This window comes from Vulpes lagopus, chromosome 1, assembly GCF_018345385.1.
Source record: "Vulpes lagopus strain Blue_001 chromosome 1, ASM1834538v1, whole genome shotgun sequence".
NCBI classification, from domain to species: Eukaryota; Metazoa; Chordata; class Mammalia; order Carnivora; family Canidae; genus Vulpes; species Vulpes lagopus.
The window spans coordinates 163,182,066-163,203,857 of NC_054824.1; the positions used below are offsets into that span (position 1 = coordinate 163,182,066).

Below are 21,792 nucleotides of genomic sequence, written 5' to 3' on the forward strand. Positions count from 1 at the left end.
AATGTTCTAAAGCAATGGAAGAAGGAGGAATGGAGGAAAAGAGAAAAGAAACACAAAAGAGTAACTAAAATACTGGATGACTTCATGGATTTTTACCACTAGTTGAAACATATTGTGTCCGCTCCCTTGTTACCCACAAGGACCACTCCTCCCGGGAACAGCTTCCTATTTTTAAACCCTGTGTAATGCCTGTGGAATTACATTGCCCATTCCTACCCAGACCCAGAGAGTATTATCGTTACACTCTGTTTTTGCCAAGAACCTGCTCTGTCTTTAGTCACCAGCAAAGAGTTGTCAAAGAGAGCACATTTTTGTCTTTAAGCTTTGTCTTTGGGTGAAATTTTGTCTCTTGCTCTCCATTGGAGGCAACAAGTCCTATGTTACTTCTTGAAGTTTGGCTTTTTAGAGGTAACTGTATCTCTGTGGAAGAGTCTGCAGCATGGCAATATTGGCATACTTGTGAGGGGGGAAGAATAGAATGTTCTTTGGTTCATATTCTAATTCTGACTGTCTCTACCATTGATATACTCAACTAATATTAAATAAGCACTTGACAATATGAAGGATGATATACTAAGTTGCTCTCACATTGAGAAAGACATGGTACTTGACTTCTGGGAACTTTATCTAGATAACAAAGTAAAGAATATTGAATATTGAAATAAAAAAGGCTCTATTTTATAAATGCTAGTTTTTTTAACATAACTATAACAATATAAATATATGATATTATCAGTGTTTTGCTGTTGAGTTAATAATATATTGTTCAGAGTCTCACCAGTTTTTCGCCTGCTGCTAGACTAAACTGCACCCAGGCAATAACTTATGGAAATACCTTGTAAACTTTACAACCCCATCTCAACATGTGCTGAGAAAATATGCACTTACTTTAAAATTTTATTTAATAAAACATTACTCATTAAAAAGAATGCTGTATGGGATCCCTGGATGGCTCAGCGGTTTAGCACCTGTCTTTGGCCCAGGGCATGATTCTGGAGTCCCAGGATTGAGTCCTGCATCAGGGCTCCCTGCATGGGGCCTGCTTCTCTCTCTGCCTGTGTCTCTGCCTCTCATTCTCTCTCTCTCTCTCTCTCTCATGAATAAATAAATAAAATCTTAAAAAAATTAAAAAGAAGGCTGTATTATATATATGTATGTGTGTGTATAATATCAATACAGAAGAATACAAAGAAAATTAGTTTAAATCTTACTACCTATTTAATCCTCTTCTAGATATCTAGATTGACATGTATATGGTTTCAGATAAATAGAATTATATTACACTTACCATTGCACAGCTTACTTCTTCAATCAATACTATTTTGGGGTCACTTTTCTATATAGATCTGGATCATTTTTAATGCATTCATGATACAAATATTATATACTTTTAATTTATCTTGTCAGATCCATGTTAATAGAAATTTACATTATTTATATTTTGTTATTATACTTTTATTTGCTATTATAGTATTCTATTAGCATAATATACAATGATGTTATATTATCTTCTTATATTTTTTATGTTGCTATTATACTATTCTTATTTGTGCATATTTGAAACTCATACAAATACCTTTTTAAGTTAAATATCTAAAGGTAGGATTTCTACTGTTGGCAAATATTGCCAAAGCAGGTTTACATATTATAATTGCTGTTGTGTGTTGTAGACTAGACTGAATGAGGTAGAGATTCAGAGTTAGGGGCTCATTTCACGCTGGGGTAACCAGGGTGGGCTTTATAGAAATGAGATAGAAAAGGGGACTTGGATGTCAGTTACAGTTTTGATAATTATATATGTAATGGGATAACTACCTAAGCAAAGCAGGGAGGCAAAAAAGAAAAAATCAGAAGCATGTGTGGTATCAAGGGGTAAATCAATGTAGCTCAATCAATGATGTAGTGGTACTAGTGCAAGCCTGGAGGATAGGCTGGGGTTAGATTACCGGGCTTTGAGTGGCAACTTAAAGGATTTTAAAAGACCATTGTGTAGGCCACAGGGAACCAACAGTGAACAGGGAAAATCAGCATTGATGTTGCACGGGGAGGACTGGAGTTGACTACTAGAGGAGAAAAGTAAGAGGACATCTTAGTCTACATGGCAAATAAAGTAAAAAGGACCTATTCCAACCAGATAGCGACAGTGGCATTATTACAGCATGAATAGAAGAGAAAGTTAAATTAGTACTGGGTTATCTGGGACAGGTGACAGTATTAAATCAGTGAGATGGATAACTTTGCAGTGATGAGGGCTGTATTCGTTTCCTTGCACTGCCATTACAGAGTATTCCACACTGGGCGGCTTAAACAGCAGAAATGTATCGTCTTACACAGTTCTGGAGGCTGGAGGTCTGAGATCAAAGTATTAGCAGGGTGGGTTCCTTCTGTGGGATGTGAAAGAGAATCTGTTCCAGGCCTCTCTCCCAGCCCCTGGTAGCCTCAAGCATTCCTTGGTTTATAAGCTGCGTGTTCCCTGTTTCTTCACACTGTCTGCCCTCTATGTTCATTCTGCTTTTTACAAGGACACAATCATATTGGATTAGGGCTCACCCTAATGATCTCAATTCAATCATCTGCATAGACCATCTTTCACAATAAAGTCACACTCACAGGTGCTGGTTAGGACTCCAATGTCTTTTGGGGACACACAGTTCAGCCCACAACAAGGGCTATCCTGGTAGAAATGGTCAAAAAGTGTGAGAAAATTGAGGCTCAGTTGCTTAAGTGTCTGCCTTAGGCTCAGGTCATGATCCTGGAGTCCTGGGATGGAGCCCTGCTTCTCTTTCTCTCTCTGCCCTTCCCTCTACTTGCTCTCTCTCTCTCTCTCTGTCTCTGTCTTTCCCTCAAGTAAAACAAATAAAATCTTTTTTTAAAAAGTGAGAAAATTGAAAAGAGGAAGAAATAGATGTAGAAATCAGTTGTATTAAGATCATCATTGCAACGAGAATGCATTAGATCTTCAACATTGTGACAATTTGGAGTTGTAAGGAGTAGTTTGGTTTTATATTCTGTTTTAAGACTCATCTCTTCAACACCTCTGTAAAGTGATTCTTTAGCTTTTGCTTGGATATTTCTAGTGATAGGGAATTATTTTTTTAACAATTAAAATTTATTAAGTTTTTAAAGTATATTGAGGCAAAAAGAGACCTCCTCATAATTTTGTTCTTTGGCTCTAGTCCTTTCCTCTGGACTTATACAGAGCAAGGTGCTTATACATCATTGAATAGCAGATCTTTAACCAGTTTTCAGGCTGCCCTCCCACCCCTGCCATCTAGATTAAATATGCCCCATTTCTTCTGCCATTCCTCATATGACATTTTTGTCAGATCTCCTTCCTTTTTAGTCTTCCTCTTCTGGGCATGTCTCAGGTTCCAATGTCCTTAAAGAAGGATAGGCTCATCAAGCACACGTCTGTTCAGGGCAGTGCACTTTGTGCTCAGCACTGAGTCCCAGGGGGCTATACATTTTCCCTTAGGGAATGATGGAAATTTGTTGGCAACTAAAATCTATAGGACTCTTTTTGTCCTATTAATTGGTGCCAAACCCAGAGTCCTTAATATTATATTTTAGCAATTGTGTTCTTTATTTGTTTTTAACTTTGGATTTACACTTGAAACTTTTGAATTTTACCCTTTGAGTGTCCCCCTATAATTATTGCTTTGCGAGACTTATTTGAATATTGTGCTACCCAGAATATGATCTCTCTTCAGTTAATGTCATTTGTAAACATGATAAACCTACACTGTGCCGTTGCAAGTGAATTGTTGCAAGACATTGATGATATAAGCCAATGAAATAGGGGCAACTACAGACACCTGGGCTAAGATATTAAGAACCCCCCTGCAGGCTGCCCCTACATTTGGTGCAGGTTGTTATGAATGCATAACTGTGCACGTTTCTCCATCCTTCTTATGAAGATCTTGTGAGCAAGGTATCACATAACCTATTAAACCAAGGTATACTTTTCTAAGGGATCATCTACTTTAGCAAATTCAGCAAAACACCCAAAGCAACAACAAAAGAAGTGTGAATACTTTTGTATGATTTTTTTTTTCTTAAGTGAGCCCATGGTAGTTTCTGTAATTACCTTTTTCTTACATGGGTAGTACAGATTTGCCTGTTTAATAGCACATTGGAAATATTTCTGGGACTTGACACTGAGCTCACTGATCTTTAGTTTCCAAGTCTCTCCTTTTTTTAAAAGATTTTATTTAGTAATGAGAGACACACAGAGAGAGGCAGAGACATAGGTAGAGGGAGAAGAAGGCTCCCCGCAGGGAGCCAGATGCGAGACTCAATCCCAGGACCCTGAGATCATGCCCTGAGCTGAAGGCCCACACTCAATCACTGAGCCACCCAGGCATCCCTCTCCTCCTCCTCTTCCTCCTTCTCCTCATCCACCTCCTCCACTTCCTCCTCCTTATTCTTTAAGATTTTATTTATTCATGAGAGACACACACACAGAGAGAGGCAGAGAAACAGGCAGAGGGAGAGGCAGGCTCCATGCAGGGAGCCTGATGCGGGACTTGATCCCAGGACCTCAGGATATGATCCGAGCCAAAGGCAGACACTCAACCACCGAGCCACTCAGGCATCCCCCATCTCCTTCTTCTGAAGGAACTTGAAATATCTTTCAGTCTTTGGCTGCCATGCACCTCATCATTACTCATAAAGATTCGTTGTTATGTAGCTACCCCAACATGTCCTTTGGGGGATTTTAGGGTACAATTTTATCATTCCCAAGATAAATTCATTCCAAAAACAATTCTTCCATCTATTAAGACTTCTAGTTTCTTTTGGTCATCTGTATATATTTGGCTTGACTACGTCTTTCCTGACTTTTCTACCTTGAGAACTAAAGTCAAATGTGGAAAACACAGCTGGAATAGCATCTCTGAATCAATCAGTATTTAGTTGCCAAAACCACAAAGCATTGTTGCCATTTTAACCAAAAAGGATTAAATACACAGGATTTTAGTGCTTATAAAGCTTTTATAAGGGCTGGAGTAGTAGATTTAGGTTGGGCATCCAGGAATATGTCTTAGAGCAGCACTGAAGAACAGGCCTGCAAGTGGAGCTGCCACCCCCTTGCCACTGACAGGAAGGTGGGGAATCCTTAGGTCCCTGTTGGTTTCAGGAACACAGTGTGTAGCTGCTGGAGGGAGATCAGGAAATCACTGACGTGCCACCATTGCAGTCATGCTATGCCTACTAGATCCGCCCCAGGAACAAGTGTTGGCCCAGGGCCTGCTCCTCCACACCCTAGAACGTATACTCTCACCCTGCCATGCTTGCAGGTGAAGGAAGAAAAAGCAGTAAGGTCTTCATCTCACTGCCATCTTCCAACTAGAGCACAACTGATTGGCAGACTCGAAATCACATCCAGATCCTTAGGTATAAGAGAACTGGAAGGATGCAGAATTTAACTTCTCTGTTCTCCAGAACAAGAATGCACAAGAAGGAGGGTAGAATAATCCACACAAACCAATTCACAATGTCTGCCACAAAGTTTACAGTGCCTTATTGTCAATTTTTTACTTCCTCCTCTGTTCTTGCATGTAACTAAAAAAAAAAATTTAATCCCAGTATAGCTAACATACAGTGTTGTGTTAGTTGCAGGTGTATAGTATAGTGATTTGATAATTCTGTACATTACTCTGGGCTCATCATGATAAGCGTAATTTTGTGTGTACTGCTACTATAGTGCCTGTCACCTTGCATTACCATTATGCAAGACTGAGTTTCTTGAAAATAAGAATCATATATTATGTATATTTTTATTGCCAAGGCCTAACACAGTGACTCACCAATGCTAGGGAAACCAATTTAAGAATAGAAGAAAGGATGTGTGCTTTGGAGTTAGAGAAACTTGAGTTTAAAACTTGCCTCCAAGACTTACAAGCTGTGTGGTTTGGAGCCAGGAACTTTAATTCTGTAAACTTGAATTTCTTATATGTAAAGGGAAATAAATACACTAACTTTACAAGATTGTTGTGAACTTTACATGAGAAAATATATATGAAGCATCTGTCATACAGTTGGGACTCAATTAATTTTGATCACCATTATTATTAGAGTACATGAAAGACTGCCAGGTTAATGAATTATTGAATAGATTTGCACTTTCACGATTATTTATCTTGGTAGCAAGGCAGCCTTTAAGAGTTCAGCTTTTTTACCCCTTCTGTGTCATTACACTATTTTACTTATTATTCTGAAAAATGGAAATTTTCACTTTGCAAAATTTATCACTGCATTTTTTCATATTTATGGTTGTACTCAACTTTATCTTCTTTGGCCACCTTCTTCTTCCTCCTCCTCCTCCTCCTCCTCTTCTTCTTCTTCTCCTTCTCCTCCTCCTCCTCCTCCTCCTCCTCCTTCTTCTTTCTTCTTCTTCTTCTTCTTCTTCTTCTTCTTCTTCTTCTTCTTCTTCTTCTTCTTCTTCTTCTTCTTCTTCTTCTTCTTCTTCCTTTTCTTCTTCTTCTTCTTCTTCTTCTTCTTCTTCTTCTTCTTCTTCTTCTTTCTTCTTCTTCTTCTTCTTCTTCTTCTTCTTCTTCTTCTTCTTCTTCTTCTTCTTCTTCCTTTCTTCTTCTTCTTTTCTTCTTCTTCTTCTTTCCAAAATCTGCATGTATTTTTTAAAAAAAATTTTAGCTTAGCACATAGTTCCTTTATCAAACCTGGTTCTTTCTGATGTTTCATATCTCCTTTCACCTTTATTGGGACAATCTAGAATTCAAGGCATTTTCAAGGTTTATTTACTTCTACTTCCAAAAGGCCATTTTCCCCTTGAAAATCTTAGGTTAAGGAATCATTCCCCTCTTTTAGAAATCTGTTTGCCTAAAGCTCAAGTCCTCGTTATCAGCCTCAACTGTTGCAAAAAGTAAAATGTTTCTTTCATTTAAGGAACTCATCCACTGCCATGTCACCAGATACTTTTCTTCTATTAGTAAGAATTTAAATCAAACTATTGTATCTCTTTGTTGTTTCCTGAACTTTTTGAGAGAGATTATCAGGAAGTCAGGGAAAGAATTTATCTGAAGTGCTGCAATTATTATTAGCACAGTCAGCCTTTTGGCAGAGAGTCTCATCTGAAGTATTGGATCATCCCTGTATTTTTATTTTGTGTCAATTTTGGAAACTGTTCTGGGAGAAATCAAAATTATCCCTTGCCTGACAAGGTTGGCTATAGTTTGTGCCTAGAAAAGATTCATTGTTAATATAATCTTCATTATATTGAGGAGAGTGGAGGAGAGGGGAGGGAGGAATGAGAGGGAATCCTGGTTTTTCTACTTGTGTCATGGAGAGGATAATAGGAGTAGCCCCAATTCAGAGAGGGACGCTGGAAAAGTAGCTGTGCAGAAAAAGACTGAGTTTAGTGTCAGAGACAAATCCAGTCCACATAGTCCTATGGGTATGAATGAGCTCATATTACCATTAACAATCAAATTACATTAGTTCATTATATAACCAAAATCTTACCCTCCTACAATATCTCCTTTTTCTAGTATTTTTGGGAGTCTTCACAAGGATGTGCCTTAAAAACTCATGACCACCAGTTTCTGTTGTTCTGCTGTTTGCCATTGAACACTGGCTGTGATGTTTACCTTCTCTGCTGACATTCAGCATTTCCAACTGATGCTCTTGCCCTCACTGTTTCTCTAGGGACAAGCTGGCCTCTGGAGAGAGCTGGCTTCTAATACAACCCAAAGTTGTAAAACTCTCAGAGCCAGAATGGTGCTGACATCCCTTAATTCTTTCCAGAGATGGAGAGGGTGTCCCCTATCCTCAGCTGGTGCTTCATTTTGTTTTTAGGGCTCAAAGCATTATTTGTGTATCCTGGGTGGCACTAATTTTTATGAAAAGAGTGTTTTTTTTTTTCCCTGAGGAACCCAAAATCCAGTCTGTATAATTAAGTAGGGGACAAAATATTATTGTGATCTTTCACTTGTATTTGCCTTTTTATCTTTCTGTGGACATAGATACATACTTCTTCTGTGTTTAACCAGAACTCAACCCTTCCTGCATATCTACCTATGGAGAAGATGTCCACAGATTCTTTGGTTAGACCACATTTCAGAATCACCAAAATTCACTGTGTCTGAATTTCTTTTTTTTTTTTTCATTCCTTTTTAAAATTTTTATTTATTTATATATTTTATAATTTTTTATTGGAGTTCAATTTGCCAACATATAGCATAACACCCAGTGCTCATCCCATCAAGTGCCCCCCTCAGAGCCCATCACCCAGTCACCCCCACCCCCCACCCACCTCCCTTTCCACCACCCCTTGTTTGTTTCCCAGAATTAGGAATCTCTCATGTTCTGTCTCCCTCTCTGATATTTCCCACTCATTTTCTCTCCTTTCCCCTTTATTCCCTTTCACTATTTTTTATATTCCCCAAATGAATGAGACCATATAATGTTTGTCCTTCACCGATTGACTTATTTCACTCAGCATAATACCCTCCAGTTCCATCCACGTCAAAGCAAATGGTGGGTATTTGTCATTTCTAATGGCTGAGTAATATTCCATTGTATACATAGACCACATCTTCTTTATCCATTCATCTTTCGATGGACACTGAGGCTCCTTCCACAGTTTGGCTATTGTGGACATTGCTGCTATAAACATCAGGGTGCAGGTGTCCTGGCGTTTCACTGCATCTGTATCTTTAGGATAAATCCCCAGCAGTGCAATTGCTGGGTCATAGAAAACCCAAAAGACTCCACCTCAAGATTGCTAGAACTCATACAGCAATTTGGCAGTGTGGCAGGATACAAAACCAATGCCCAGAAGTCAGTGGCATTTCTATACACTAACAATGAGACTGAAGAAAGAGAAATTAAGGAGTCAATCCCATTTACAATTGTACCCAAAAGCATAAGATACCTAGGAATAAACCTAACCAAAGGGGTAAAGGATCTATACCCTAAAAACTACAGAATACTTCTGAAAGAAATTGAGGAAGACACTAAGAGATGGAAAAATATTCCATGCTCATGGATTGGAAGAATTAATATTGTGAAAGTGTCAATGCTACCCAGGGAAATTTACACATTTAATGCAATCCCTATCAAAATACCATGGACTTTCTTCAGAGAGTTGGAATAAATCATCTTAAGATTTGTGTGGAATCAGAAAAGACCCCGAATAGCCAGGGGAATATTAAAAAAGAAAACCATAGATGGGGGCATCACAATGCCAGATTTCAGGTTGTACTACAAAGCTGTGGTCATCAAGACAGTGTAGTACTGGCACAAAAACAGACCTATAGATCAATGGAGCAGGATAGAGAATCCAGAAGTGGTCCCTCGACTTTATGGTCAACTAATATTCGACAAAGGAGGAAAGACTATCCACTGGAAAAAAGACAGTCTCTTCAATAAATGGTGCTGGGAAAATTGTGTCTGAATTTCTTTTTGCTTAGGTAGAATCACACATTTAATTGACATTTTGATCTCAAGATGTCTGTATATGATCTAGGTAGAGATGTCCTACTATAAAGGAGAAACAATCTAATCTATAGTTATATATATATATATATATATATAATATAGTGTATATATACACACTAATATATGTGTATATATCATATATATGATATGTGTATATATATGGTATATGTGTATATATATATACACACATATATATATATATGAATTACCAAAGGACTAATTGATGCTTCAAAGTTTAGGAGTAGAAGAGTTTCCAATAGTAAACAAGGAGCATGACAAAAGAATATACTAGAAACAAGACCAAAGGATTCTGGGGAATAACTTCTAAGAATCAGAAGGGGAAAGAGGAACTCTTTAGAGAGTGGTCTTAAAAGCAAGAATATAACCAGGAAAGAACAGTGCAAAAAAAGTTCAGGAAGTGCTTTAGAAGCACTTCCTTTAAGAAGCAGGAAGTAACTAAATATAAAAATATAAAAATTCAGTCATAAGAAGGTGACTGAATTTTTTTCATTTTGTGGGGAGGGACAGTTTGGAGGTCACTGACGACTTTAACAAAAACAGTTCTGATAAAGTGATGCTTATGAAATCCAGGTTACAGTGGGATTTGGGGGTATATGGAAGAAATAAATGAATAGGAGATCAGGAAACTATTCTTTCAAGAAGTTTGAATTGGAAAGGGAGAAGGAAAAAGACAGGGTGTTAGCTATGATTTGCTCAGAAACCTCATCCTGTGGGACCAGAGATAAGAGAATAAAAATAGGTAAGGAGGAAAATGTGTGTGTATGTATTAAGAGTGCATGATGAATGGCTTCAAATCCATCATTGAAGAAGGAAGTATGATCATTTACTAAGAGAGGAATAAAAGATTGAGATTGGTGGAAGAGGAAGCACAAGAAAAGAATGATGATCTCAAATCATTCCTGGAGAGGAGGTAACCATAAACAAGTGAAAGGTTTTTTTTTGTATATTCTTTTTTATTGGATTTCAAGTGAAAGTTTAAACAAGTAGAATTAAAGATCTATGAGAGGTCAGGCATAAAAACCACTCTGAGTAAGGGTGACCATGAATATATGGTGTGGGGCCAATTGGAGGTGAAGAAGTCAAAGAGAAGACTGTTCTCAGTGATATTTCACATAGATATTGAAATTTCCTGAGTAATGGATGATAGGAGGTGGGGAAGGAGAGGGCTGTGGGCAAGGCACTGAATCCCTGATGTGTATGGACTAACCAGGAGGTGGGAAAATAAAAAGAAGAGTAAAGTGTATGGTGATGTAGTAGAGTACCAGGCATCTAAGAGCAGGAGGAATTTGAGAGAAGGAGAAAAACTAAGTTTTTAGAGTTGCTCTGGGCACTGGGAGAGCACTAGTTGGTACTCTGCAGACTAAAGAGTTGTTTCCTTGAGGCTAATTGACTGAGGGTTCTGGGGGCATCTGGTTTTGTTGTCAAGGAGTGCTGCTTTACCCTGTAAATGCAGTCAGGGTCTTCCTCTGGAGATCTCAAGACACACATGTATCCTTTATGTCTTGTTTTTCTTTTTTTTTTCTTTTTTTTTATGTCTTGTTTTTCAACATGCCAATTTTTGATACAGTTCAATGTCCTTCAGACAGCTCATGATCTTTTCCTTCTTTCTGGCTTTCTTCTTGCAATTGTTTCTATCAGTCTATAAAGGAGTTACTCAGCTGACTATTAAGCTAGAGCACAAATAGACTTTCTGAAGTATTTTTTCACTTTTGCTAAGCAAAAGTTGGGGCTTGCATGTACATCTAGACACTAGAGTGTGGTTGGGGATCAGCAGTCAGGAAGCATGGCATGGATCAAAATGAGTGCATTAAGTCTAAAAGACAAAGAAACACAGGCACTGGGTATCAGGCAATGGTTAATCCCAGTGGGCCACAGTCGTAAAGTGGTGAGGGAGATGTGCATTCTTCTAGGGGCCATGTCAGAAATAACAGACTTGAGCGCTGGGCAGAAGAACTTAACATGTCAGTCTCAGGCAGAGCTTGATTCTGAGGCAATTTTTACAAAAATCAAAACACAACTTTGCTTTGGTCACTCTGAGTCCTCAGGAAAAAGTGAGTACTTCAGTCTGGAGAATGCAGAGTATGAGCAAAAGGATATTCTGGCAGAAATTAAGCAGATTAATGTAGTTCATCTTCCTTTTCATATACAGTTCTGGTCAGTTCAAGACACTTGTGCTTTTTTATAACATTTATGCATATTATTTGACCTTTCTTTGAATATTAAGTTATTTTGGATGTCAAGTCTATCTCTTCATAAATCATTTCTTTAGAAATAATTACCTTTAGCTCTGAATTTAAGAGTAATATTCATTTTTCTACACCTAAGGTCTAAGCCAACTCTGGTCGCATTAATAAAATGTTTATATCAGCTCTGATTAACTTGTGAAAAGGTGTATAGGTTATAATAGGTAGAGCATTCAGCATGCAAAGCAGAAACACTGATATCTATAGTTTTACCCTTTTTAGATTAAGGAAATAATCTAGAAAAAAATCTTTGTTTCCAATAAAATAAGGTTTTCTTTTATCAATTCGATTAATGACTCTTTCTAACTGTCCCTAGCTTTTAAAAATGTGTTCTCCTCCTTATACTTGCCGACTTCTGTCTACATATATCTCTGTGTAGTGCAGGAGTTGGAGCAACCACACCCAGTTTGCCACCAGCATGACATAAATACTTTCATCTGGAAGGGTAATTTATGACTGGAGGGAGGGTGGGGCCAAGAAGGAAAAGGGAGATGAGTAGAACCAGCTAATGAGGTTGGTGGTGGAGGAGGAGGCCTCTTGGAGTGTGCTCAAGGGAAATTAGTGAAACTGCTGGGTTGAGGGAGGACAAGGATAGCAGCCAAGACTGGTAAATGGCAGATGGAGAAGCCAGTAACACACAGATAGCCCAAGTAAACCATGCCAGGAATAGGGGGATTTGAGGGAGAATGAGGGAGGAGAAAAGAGAGAAACTGTCAAGTTACCAACTCCCAGTTTTAATGGGAACTCTGGAATAGGAACAGAAAAAGGGTGTGACTTGTCTTTCTTGGTATCCTGAGCTGTGTGTAGGCTCAGTCTCTAATTCTCTCTGCCCTTATTTGTCCTTTCCATTCCTTTCCTTTTCTCTCTTTTCCCATTCACCTTTTCTCTGCTCTTTTCTTCTGGCCTACATCTCTATGTTGAAGAATGACTTGATGTCATCACAGCTCCAAACCATCAATTTGTCAATACAGGAAATTGTAATTATTTTTAATTAAGAAGAAAGAGAAAGAGAATGTGACCAATATCCAGAGAAAAGCAGGCAACAGTCCAAAAAACATTGTGTCTCCAGGAAAGCAGCAGAAGGAATATCCCTCTGATCACATCTGACATCACCTCATGGAATTTGGATGATTTCTTGGGGCTTAGAACTATTTTTCCAAGATATTACAAGTCAATATGAAAAAGTATTTTTAAATATCTTTTCTCCCAAGTATTTTAGTTCTAAAGCAGAATATTTTTTGTTTCTTAATTTGTATTCCTCTTTTTGGTTCTGTTTCAAAGAATACAAAAACAATCTTCTTTGGGATCCATTTCTTGGGTACTCCTTGCCAGTATATCCTACATGTGGATTAAATAGATTGCATCAGGAGTGTGCTTGGGAGGCAGAACATGCAAGAAAAGAAGGGTCATGCTGTCCTAACATGAGCTTCTGGATTTCAGCTTGTCTATCAGAACAGCAATAATGATGCATGATCTATAAAGGAAATTTCCAACTAATGTTGAAGGAGATGTCTGCTGACTTGAAGCTGTGGTAGAACATTCCTCTTTTTGAGTGGCAGACTATGGTCACTATGGGATGATGTATCCAATAAATGCAAAGGGCCACTAGCTCTGCCTTAGTTGTTTGTTCTTAAAATAGCTCTTCAGTGAGACTGTTGAGTGAGTCTCTTTGCTTATGGTAAGTTTAAACTTTCACTGATGCCAGGAAGAAGTCTTTGACTATATATGAGCTTATAAAGAGATAAAATGTAGGGCAGCCCCAGTGGCCCAGTGGTTTAGTGCCGCCTCCAGCCCAGGCTGTGATCCTGGAGTCCTGGGATCAAGTGGAGTCCTGGGATCAAGTCCCACGTCAGGCTCCCTGCATGGAGCCTGCTTCTCCCTCTGCCTGTGTCGCTGCTTCTCTCTCTCTCTCTGTCGTGAGTGAATAAATAAATAAATAAATAAATAAATAAATAAATAAATCTTAAAAAAAAAAAGAGATAAAATGCTCATTTCCCTTTTTTATGGGCCATATGGCATGTGTTTTTAATAAACCTTTAATTCTGTGCATAAGTACAAACATAATAGTTCCTAGTACTTTGAAGGCCACCAGTAAAGATACTTGGTAAGTAGCATAAGGTAGTTGGAGTAGTTTCTATGGATTAAGGGACTAGAAAGAAAAATATCTTTGTAATAATTTTATGATATTTTCTTCTACCTAAACTCATCTGTTTTCTTTCTTTTTATTTCCTAGCCACTGGTTTTTTTTTAAAATAATGCTTAAAGCAAGCATATACTGAAATAGAGATTCAGTTTGTCCTCTGATCATAATAATGTTCATTAAGTGTGATAGAAGGAACCAGGAACTGACAGTTGGAAGGCCTTCTTCACCATAGCCTGGGGTTAATACTTAGAGCAAATAATTAGGAGTATCATTGAATTTATCTTGAGGAAATAATCTAGATGTAGAGTGGGAATTGAATCAAACACTGACTATTCATATAAATAATACAGTGCTAAAAGTTAACATATTATTTATCTTGGAATAAAATATCTTAAATGTGTACTAGTGCCTTTTTTGTTATCTTCAAGACAGCCTGGTCTCTGTCTCTCTGCCCCTCTAAAGGGCAATGCTGGCTGGAGTGTCAGTCTGACCAGGTCTGGTTCTATTTTCTATGTCCTGATCCTTTGGTGTGACATTTTCTTCTCTTGTGTGCTCTCCAGGGCATACATGAGTGTGAAGGAGCTGAAGGAGGCACTGCAGCTCAATAGTACGCACTTCCTCAATGTCTACTTTGCTAGCTCAGTGCGGGAAGACCTTGCTGGTGCTGCCACCTGGCCTTGGGACAAGGAAGCCATTAGTCACCTGGGTAAGTGAAATGAAGACCAAATATGGTAGAAAAATTGAGCAGGCCCCAAATGATTATGAGAAGTGAGTTTGAGGGAAATAGAAAGAAAGAGAAAAATTTTACTCAATGAATTAACTGCCTTGGGCTGGGAATGGCCTTTGGGGAGAATCTGTCAAAATGTTTCAATATAGACAAGAAAGAGGTATTAGAGCTCAGGATGTTCTAGACAAATATGTGAACTAGATGTAAACGGATTGCTGATGAGTAATAAGATCCATTTTGTGTCTTGGAGAGCCTCATTTTGTGTCTTGTCAAGGGGGAAATTAGCAAAGAAGGCAGCTGGGCTATGAAACCTGGTTTATGGTAATCAATGTGACAGAAGACTTGTGGGCTTTGTGCATGGCTCCTCAGGATCCATGGATCTAGGATTGGGCTTCTGAAGAAATCCTGGGAAGTTCAGGCAGGTGGGGTTTCCCTGCTTACTTAGGAAAAAGGTGACAACTTAATACTGAGCAGAACGTCTACATTCTTAAGAAAGATAATTCCTTTTGTAATTTGTTATTGTTATTGGAAAGGAGATATTACTGGTCAACTAAAAAGCCATTAAATCAGTTAATGTGGATAAGGAGTAATTATTCAATATAATTTTTATGTGCTTTCAAAGAATCTTGACTGGGATTTTACCAAAATTTATTTTAAAACTGAATTACCATAATCGGGAGGAATTTTCATGTTGGAAACAGAATGATTATAGAGACTGGAAATCACTTTATAAATGATTTAAAAGAGGCTATACAAAGTTAATCTTCTCAGTAATCAAACATGAAGCAGAAAGACATAAATTGAAGAAAGATCACATAATGCTATATGTGTCAAACCCATGTATAATGGGGTCATTGTGAAGTGGAGTCCACAACATGTTACATTGATAATTAAAGAAAATACAGGCAAATTTCCAAAGGACAGCTAGTATTGTGGATTAGAGAAAAAGGAGTATGAGCAGTAGTTAGTGATAGATGAAAATATATTACTGCTGTTGAGGAGGAAACCAGAATATGAAAATTTCTGGAATGAATCAGGTCAACATTTAGAAGGGGTATATATCTTAAGCAAAGAAGGAAACAATAAAAAATTGAACATGTGGTGATCTAAACAGAATGTTTTGCTAGTATGCTGGGTTTCATTGGCTCTATAGTATGTGATACAGTTTTAGGGCTCTGCAGTCCTTTTATCATTAAATTTTGTATTTTCAGCTTGGAGTATGTGAGAAATCAGAAATTTGTGAGGTTAGTGGTGCTTTCTAGTTGAAAGCAAATGTGTCATTCCAGCCTTCATGGTAGGCTAGATGGTCATATTCCAATAATCCATTTAATAGTGAATTTCAGTGTCTTGCCTTATCCTCATTAAAAACGATGGTAGCAGAAGAGCATATAGCACGGCAAAAAAGTATCTCTAAATTAGCGTGCACCTAACTTGGTGACAGTAACATTTTTGGTATATATGTGAGGGAGTCCTGACAGCAAGATTTATCAAGCAGTGGTTTTCATGAGTCCCAGGTCTATCATTAGGAACTGAATCTGTGTTTGAAAACCTTTAGAAATGATCTACCTGGTCATTATGAAGACAAGTTTTGGCCTCCTGATAAGAATTACTGAGCTGAGAGCAGACCACTGAATGTTTTCTAACTTTATTGGAGCTGGGCCACTGATAAGATTCATTTAACTATAAAAAATGGATAAAATACCAGGAAAAAAAAGCTATTTGAAGACATTAGACAACAGCCAAAACAACAAGGATTTGAGGGCCCAATCCCAGTGATAAGAAAAATCCATTGAAGTGAGCTCTAAATATAACTCCGTTGTTTTTTTCCATTCAGGAAAATTGCCAAGTTCTCAGTGAGAGGAATACAGGCAGAGTAGAGAGCAGTCTAGAGCCCGCTGAAGTCTCACTAATGGAGAGACAAAAATTAGAAGTCAGGCCGTCCAAGTCATCCAAGACTCACATAGAAATAAAAATACCCCATAAAGAGTGATATTTTGCTCATGATTTTCTTTTAAGATATTTGCTAACTACTAATCCATACATTCCCAGGGCCATCAGCCAAGAAAACAAGTATAAAATAACTTGTGAGAGATTAAAAAATCAAATAATAGTTTCAGGAGTCTTATAGTAGAGGGAAGAAAAAATTGGAGTTGAGGCCCTATCAAGGGGTGGGCGTGGGGTGGGGCTGAGACACCTTGTGTGATATAGCAAACAGAAATAGTCCAGATTACACAAAGCCTGAAATCCTGTCTCTTCATTCCCTGTGTGAAAGAAAGTCATTTGCCTACATTTAACTGCGAACAAGAGAAAATTGGTATTTTCTTCCTTCCTCTGGAGGAAGATAGTATCATGAAAAGCCTCTACAAGTTGTCATGCATGATATCCAGCAATCATTAAAGAATTATCAGTTATGCCAAAAAACAGGGACAAATGATTATGAACTTAGCTAAACAAAGAAATAAGCAGTCATTAATAAATACAGACTCACAGATTACCCAGATATTGGAGTATTGAATATTGGCTTTAAGATAACTATGATTTTTTAAAAAAGATTTATTTATTTATTTTTTTACTTATTTATTTATGATACATAGAGAGAGAGAGAGAGAGAGAGAGAGAGAGGCAGAGACACAGGCAGAGGGAGAAGCAGGCTCCATGCCGGGAGCCTGACGTTGGACTCGATCCCGGGACTCCAGGATCGCGCCCTGGGCCAAAGGAAGGCGCTAAACTGTTGAGCCACCCAGGGATCCAAGATAATTATGATTAATATGTTATAAAATATATATTAAAATGCAGAGTATCTTCTGAGAACTAGAATTTATAATAATAAATTAAATGGAAATTTTAGAACAAAAAATACAGGTGAAATTAGGAAATTAATAGATAAGTTTATGATCAGAGGAGAGGATTAAATAACTAAAAAATTGTAGAAAACATTCGTATTGAAACTCAGAGAGAAAAAGTGTTGGAAAAATATAGAAAATAACTTGAGACATTTAAGACCTGATGAAAATTTTCTAATGTAAATTAGAGTTCTAGAAGAAGAAAAAGATATTGGGGCAGAAAAAAATAGCAGGGAGATAATGGCTAAGACTTGTAAGTGACAGAAGATATCAAACAACAGATTCAAAATGTTTTACAAACCCCAGGAAAGATAAAATAGAAAGACAACCACAACTAGGTCCATTATAGCAAAAGTACTTAACAACTATAGACAAAGAAAAAAATACTTATAAGTAGCTAGAGGGAAAAAGGTACATAATTTTGTTTTTAATTTTTTAATTTTTAATTATATTTAAATTCAATTAATTAGCATATAATATATTATTGGTTTCAGAGGTAGAAGTCAGTGATTCATCAGTCTTATATAATACCCAGTGCTCATTACATCTCGTGCCCTCCTTAATGTCCATCACCCACTTACCCCATCCCCTTCCCCCATCTCCCCCAGCAAACTTCAGTTTGTTTCCTATGATGAAGAATCTCTTATGGTTTGTCTCCTTCTCTGATTCTATCTTGTTTTATTTTTTCCTCTCTTCTCCTATGATCCCGTTTTTTGTTTCATAAATTCTCACATAGTGAGATCATATAATTGTCTTTCTCTGATTGATTTATTTCACTTAGCATAATATCCTTTAGTTCTACCCACATCATTTCAAATGGCAAGATTTCATTTTTTTTTTTTGATGGCTGAGTAGTAGTACATTACACTAAAAGGATAAACAATGAGATTCATATGCTCACTTTTCAACAGAAACTATAGAAGTCATAAGACAACAGATATAATTTTTTAAATGCAAAAAGAAAATAATTGTCAACTTAGAATACTATACTCAGCAAAAATATCTTTTAAAAGAAAGAAAAATTAAAAATATTTTCAGGCCTATAAAACTGAGATAATTTAACATCAGCGGTAAAATAATACTGAAGAAAGTTAACAGAAAGAAAATAACCCCAGATGAGAAGAAGAGACATGCAAAAAGAAATGAATGATACAAGAAAGGATAAAAATATTAAAAGTAATAACAGTAATTTTTTTGGTTTAAAATATATGTATAATTAAAATATGACAACAGTTGCACAAAAGATGGAAAAGAAAGTAAATGAAGTTAAAGAATTTAATTTATGGCTTAATTAACAAAATTAATATGCCTAAACAGTAAAGAATATACATCGTTCCTATGTACCATAGAAAATTTGCTGAGAGTTCTGGGCCAAAGAGTAAACTACAAAGGATTGCATTCAGGAAGTCTTTGCTCTCTCAAATCATTGGAAATAAGGTATAGAAGTCAATAACAATAAAAAACAACAAAAAACTGGGAAATCCCCAAATATTTGGAAACTGTGATATACTTCTAATTACCTCATGGCTCAAGGAATAAATTGCAATGGAAATAGAACATATTTTAAATGAAATGACTATGACCATAGGGCCTATCAAAATTTATGGTATATACAAGAAGTTCTAAGTAGAGTGAAATCTATAGCTTTATATGTTAAAAAAGAAAATGTCTGAGCTAGGAATCCATCTCAAGAGAGTAGCAAAGAATAATATATTAAATTAAAAAAATGATGACAGAAGGAAATAATAAAAATAAGAAAAGAAATAAAATAGAAATTAAACATTAATTAGAAAAAAATTAACAGAGTTCAGTTTTGGGGGGGAAGGGCAAAGAATTGATAAATCCCCAGAAAAATTGAAGGGGAGGAGGGCGGGGGGTGGGGGTGAATGGGTGACGGGCACTGAGGGGGGCACTTGATGGGATGAGCACTGAGTGTTATTCTGTATGTTGGTAAATTGAACACCAATAAAAAATAAATTTATTAAAAAAAAGAAATGGAAATGAGAAAGAATACATAACCACTATGAGAAATGAAAGGAGTAATATTTTTTATATATACTACAGACATTAATAGCCATAACTATTTTCAGCAAATGATGTTATAGTAATTACACATCCATAGATAAAAGAAAATGAATTTCGATATGAATTTCATACCTTGTAAAAAAATTAACTCAACATAGATCAGAGATTTAAATATAAAAAGTATACCTAGTGCTTGCTTCGGCAGCACATATACTAAAATTGTAATAATACAGAGAAGATTAGCATGGCCCCTGCATCAGGATGACATGTAAATATGTGAAGTGTTCCATATTTTTATACAAAGTAAATAAGATGGCCAAAAGTAGTGATAGAGAGAATTTTATTTTTTTTTTAAAGATTTTTATTTATTTATTCATGAGAAACACAGAGAGAGAAAGAGGCACAGACAGAGGCAGAGGGAGAAGCAGGCTCCATGCAGGGAGCCTGACGTGGGACTTGATCCAGGGTCCCCAGGATCATGCCCTGGGCCAAAGGCAGCACTTAGCCACCCGGGATGCCCAAGAGAGAGAATTTTAAAGGCAGAAGAGAAAGGAAAGCAGTTACATATAAGGGAAACTCCATAAGGCTATCAGTGGATTTTTCAGCAGAAACTTTGCAGGCCTGAAGGAGCATCATGATATATTCAAAGTGCTAAAAGGAAAAAAAAAAAAAAAAAAAAAAAAAAGAAAAGCCTGCAGCCAAGAATACTCTATCCAGGAAGGCTTTCATTCAGCATAGAAAGAGAGAATTTCCCAGAAAAACAAAAGTTAAAGGAATTCATGACCAGGAGCAAAACCAGTCATGCCCACGTCACACACAATGCCATCAGCCTGTGAGTCCCAAATCCACAGTCCAGTTGTCCTCCTCCCTGAGTCAGCATGCACTACCTGCCATCTGCTCATTGCCAAGTCAACACGCCTTTACCTTGGATTGACAAGGACTCAAACTGACACTCTTCCCTATCAAATTCCAACCCCTGTGCTCTAGTTTGTGCACAAAAGTGGACATAATTGTAGCAGAAGAATGAAGCAACCCACATAGTGACACTAATTCTGTGGAATATATAAAGGATAAAAGGAATGTGCTAAACTGAGAACATCCCCAATAAGCACATCAAAGAATAATACAGCATGATTCTGGTTACTAAAAGAAACAAACCTGGGAAAAATAAAACAAGACAAAATCAGAGAGGGATACAAACCATAAGAAACTCTTAATCATAGGAAACAAACTGAGGGTTGCTGGAGGGGAGGTGGGTGGGGGGATGGGGTAACTGGGTGATGGGCATTAAGAAGGGCATGGGATGTAATGAGCACTGGGTATTTTATAAGACTGATGAATTACTGACCTCTACTTCCGAAACTAATAATATATGTTAATTAATTGAATTTAAATAATAAGAAAAGAAACAACTCCCCCTCCTAAAGTAAACCTATAGAACTTTTAAAAGAAAATATAAGAGAAAATCTTCAGGGCAGAGCAGGGCTAGATGAAGAGTGCTTATATATGACCCCCAAAGCGTGGTCCATAAAAATAAAAATGACAAATTGGACTTGATAAAAAATTTAAAGCATTTCCTCTGAGAAACACTTTTTAACATGAACAAAGAAATGGCAGACCTGGAAGAAATACTTGTGGACCATACATCTCATAAAAGATATGTATCTCGAATATATAAAGAATTTCAAAATTCAACAGTGAGACAAATGTTTCAGTTAGAAAATGGGCAAAGACATGAATAGACATTTTAACAAAGAAAATAAGCACATGAAAAGATGTTCAGTATCATTAGCCATTGGGGAAATACAAATTAAAACCACCATGAGATATTATAACACACTTTTTAGAAGAGCTAAAATAAAGAACCGTGACGATACTAAATGCCAGCGGGGATGCAGAGAAACCAGATCTCTCATACATTGCTGGTGGGAAAGTAAAATAGCAGCCACTTTGGAGAATACTTTGATAGTTTCTTCTAAAACTAAACCTAGATCCAGCAGCTGAACTCTTAGATGTTTATCCCCAAGAAATTAAAACATATATCTACTCAAAAACCTATACATCAGTTTTCATAGCAGCTTCATTTGTAAGAGTCTAAGAACTGGAAATGACAGAAGCATCCTTCCATGCTAGGTGTTTAAACAAAGTGTACTACATCCACACAATGGAATGCTACCCAGAAGTAAAAAGGAACAAATTATGAAAGCATTAAACAACTTAGATAGATCTCAAGTGTGTTATGTTGAATGAAAAAAAACTCACAAGTTACATGCTGTGAGTTTATGTAGTATTTTCAAAATTCTATGTAGTAGTCTCAAAATGAGGTAATGATAG

The 21,792-nt window shown here is 37.0% G+C and overlaps 1 protein-coding gene and 1 non-coding gene across 2 annotated transcripts in view; both read left to right on the top strand.

The window, feature by feature from the left end:
* Window positions 1-21,792, top strand: part of PAPPA2 (pappalysin 2) — a 272,084-nt gene that overhangs the window by 86,605 nt on the left and 163,687 nt on the right. Inside the window, exon 3 of the mRNA XM_041765686.1 lies at window positions 14,424-14,569. Coding sequence (XP_041621620.1) covers window positions 14,424-14,569 — 146 coding nt within the window. The remainder of the gene's footprint in view (window positions 1-14,423; window positions 14,570-21,792) is intronic.
* Window positions 19,648-19,754, top strand: LOC121474714. The gene has a single exon (XR_005983489.1). It is a non-coding gene; the product is annotated as a U6 spliceosomal RNA (small nuclear RNA).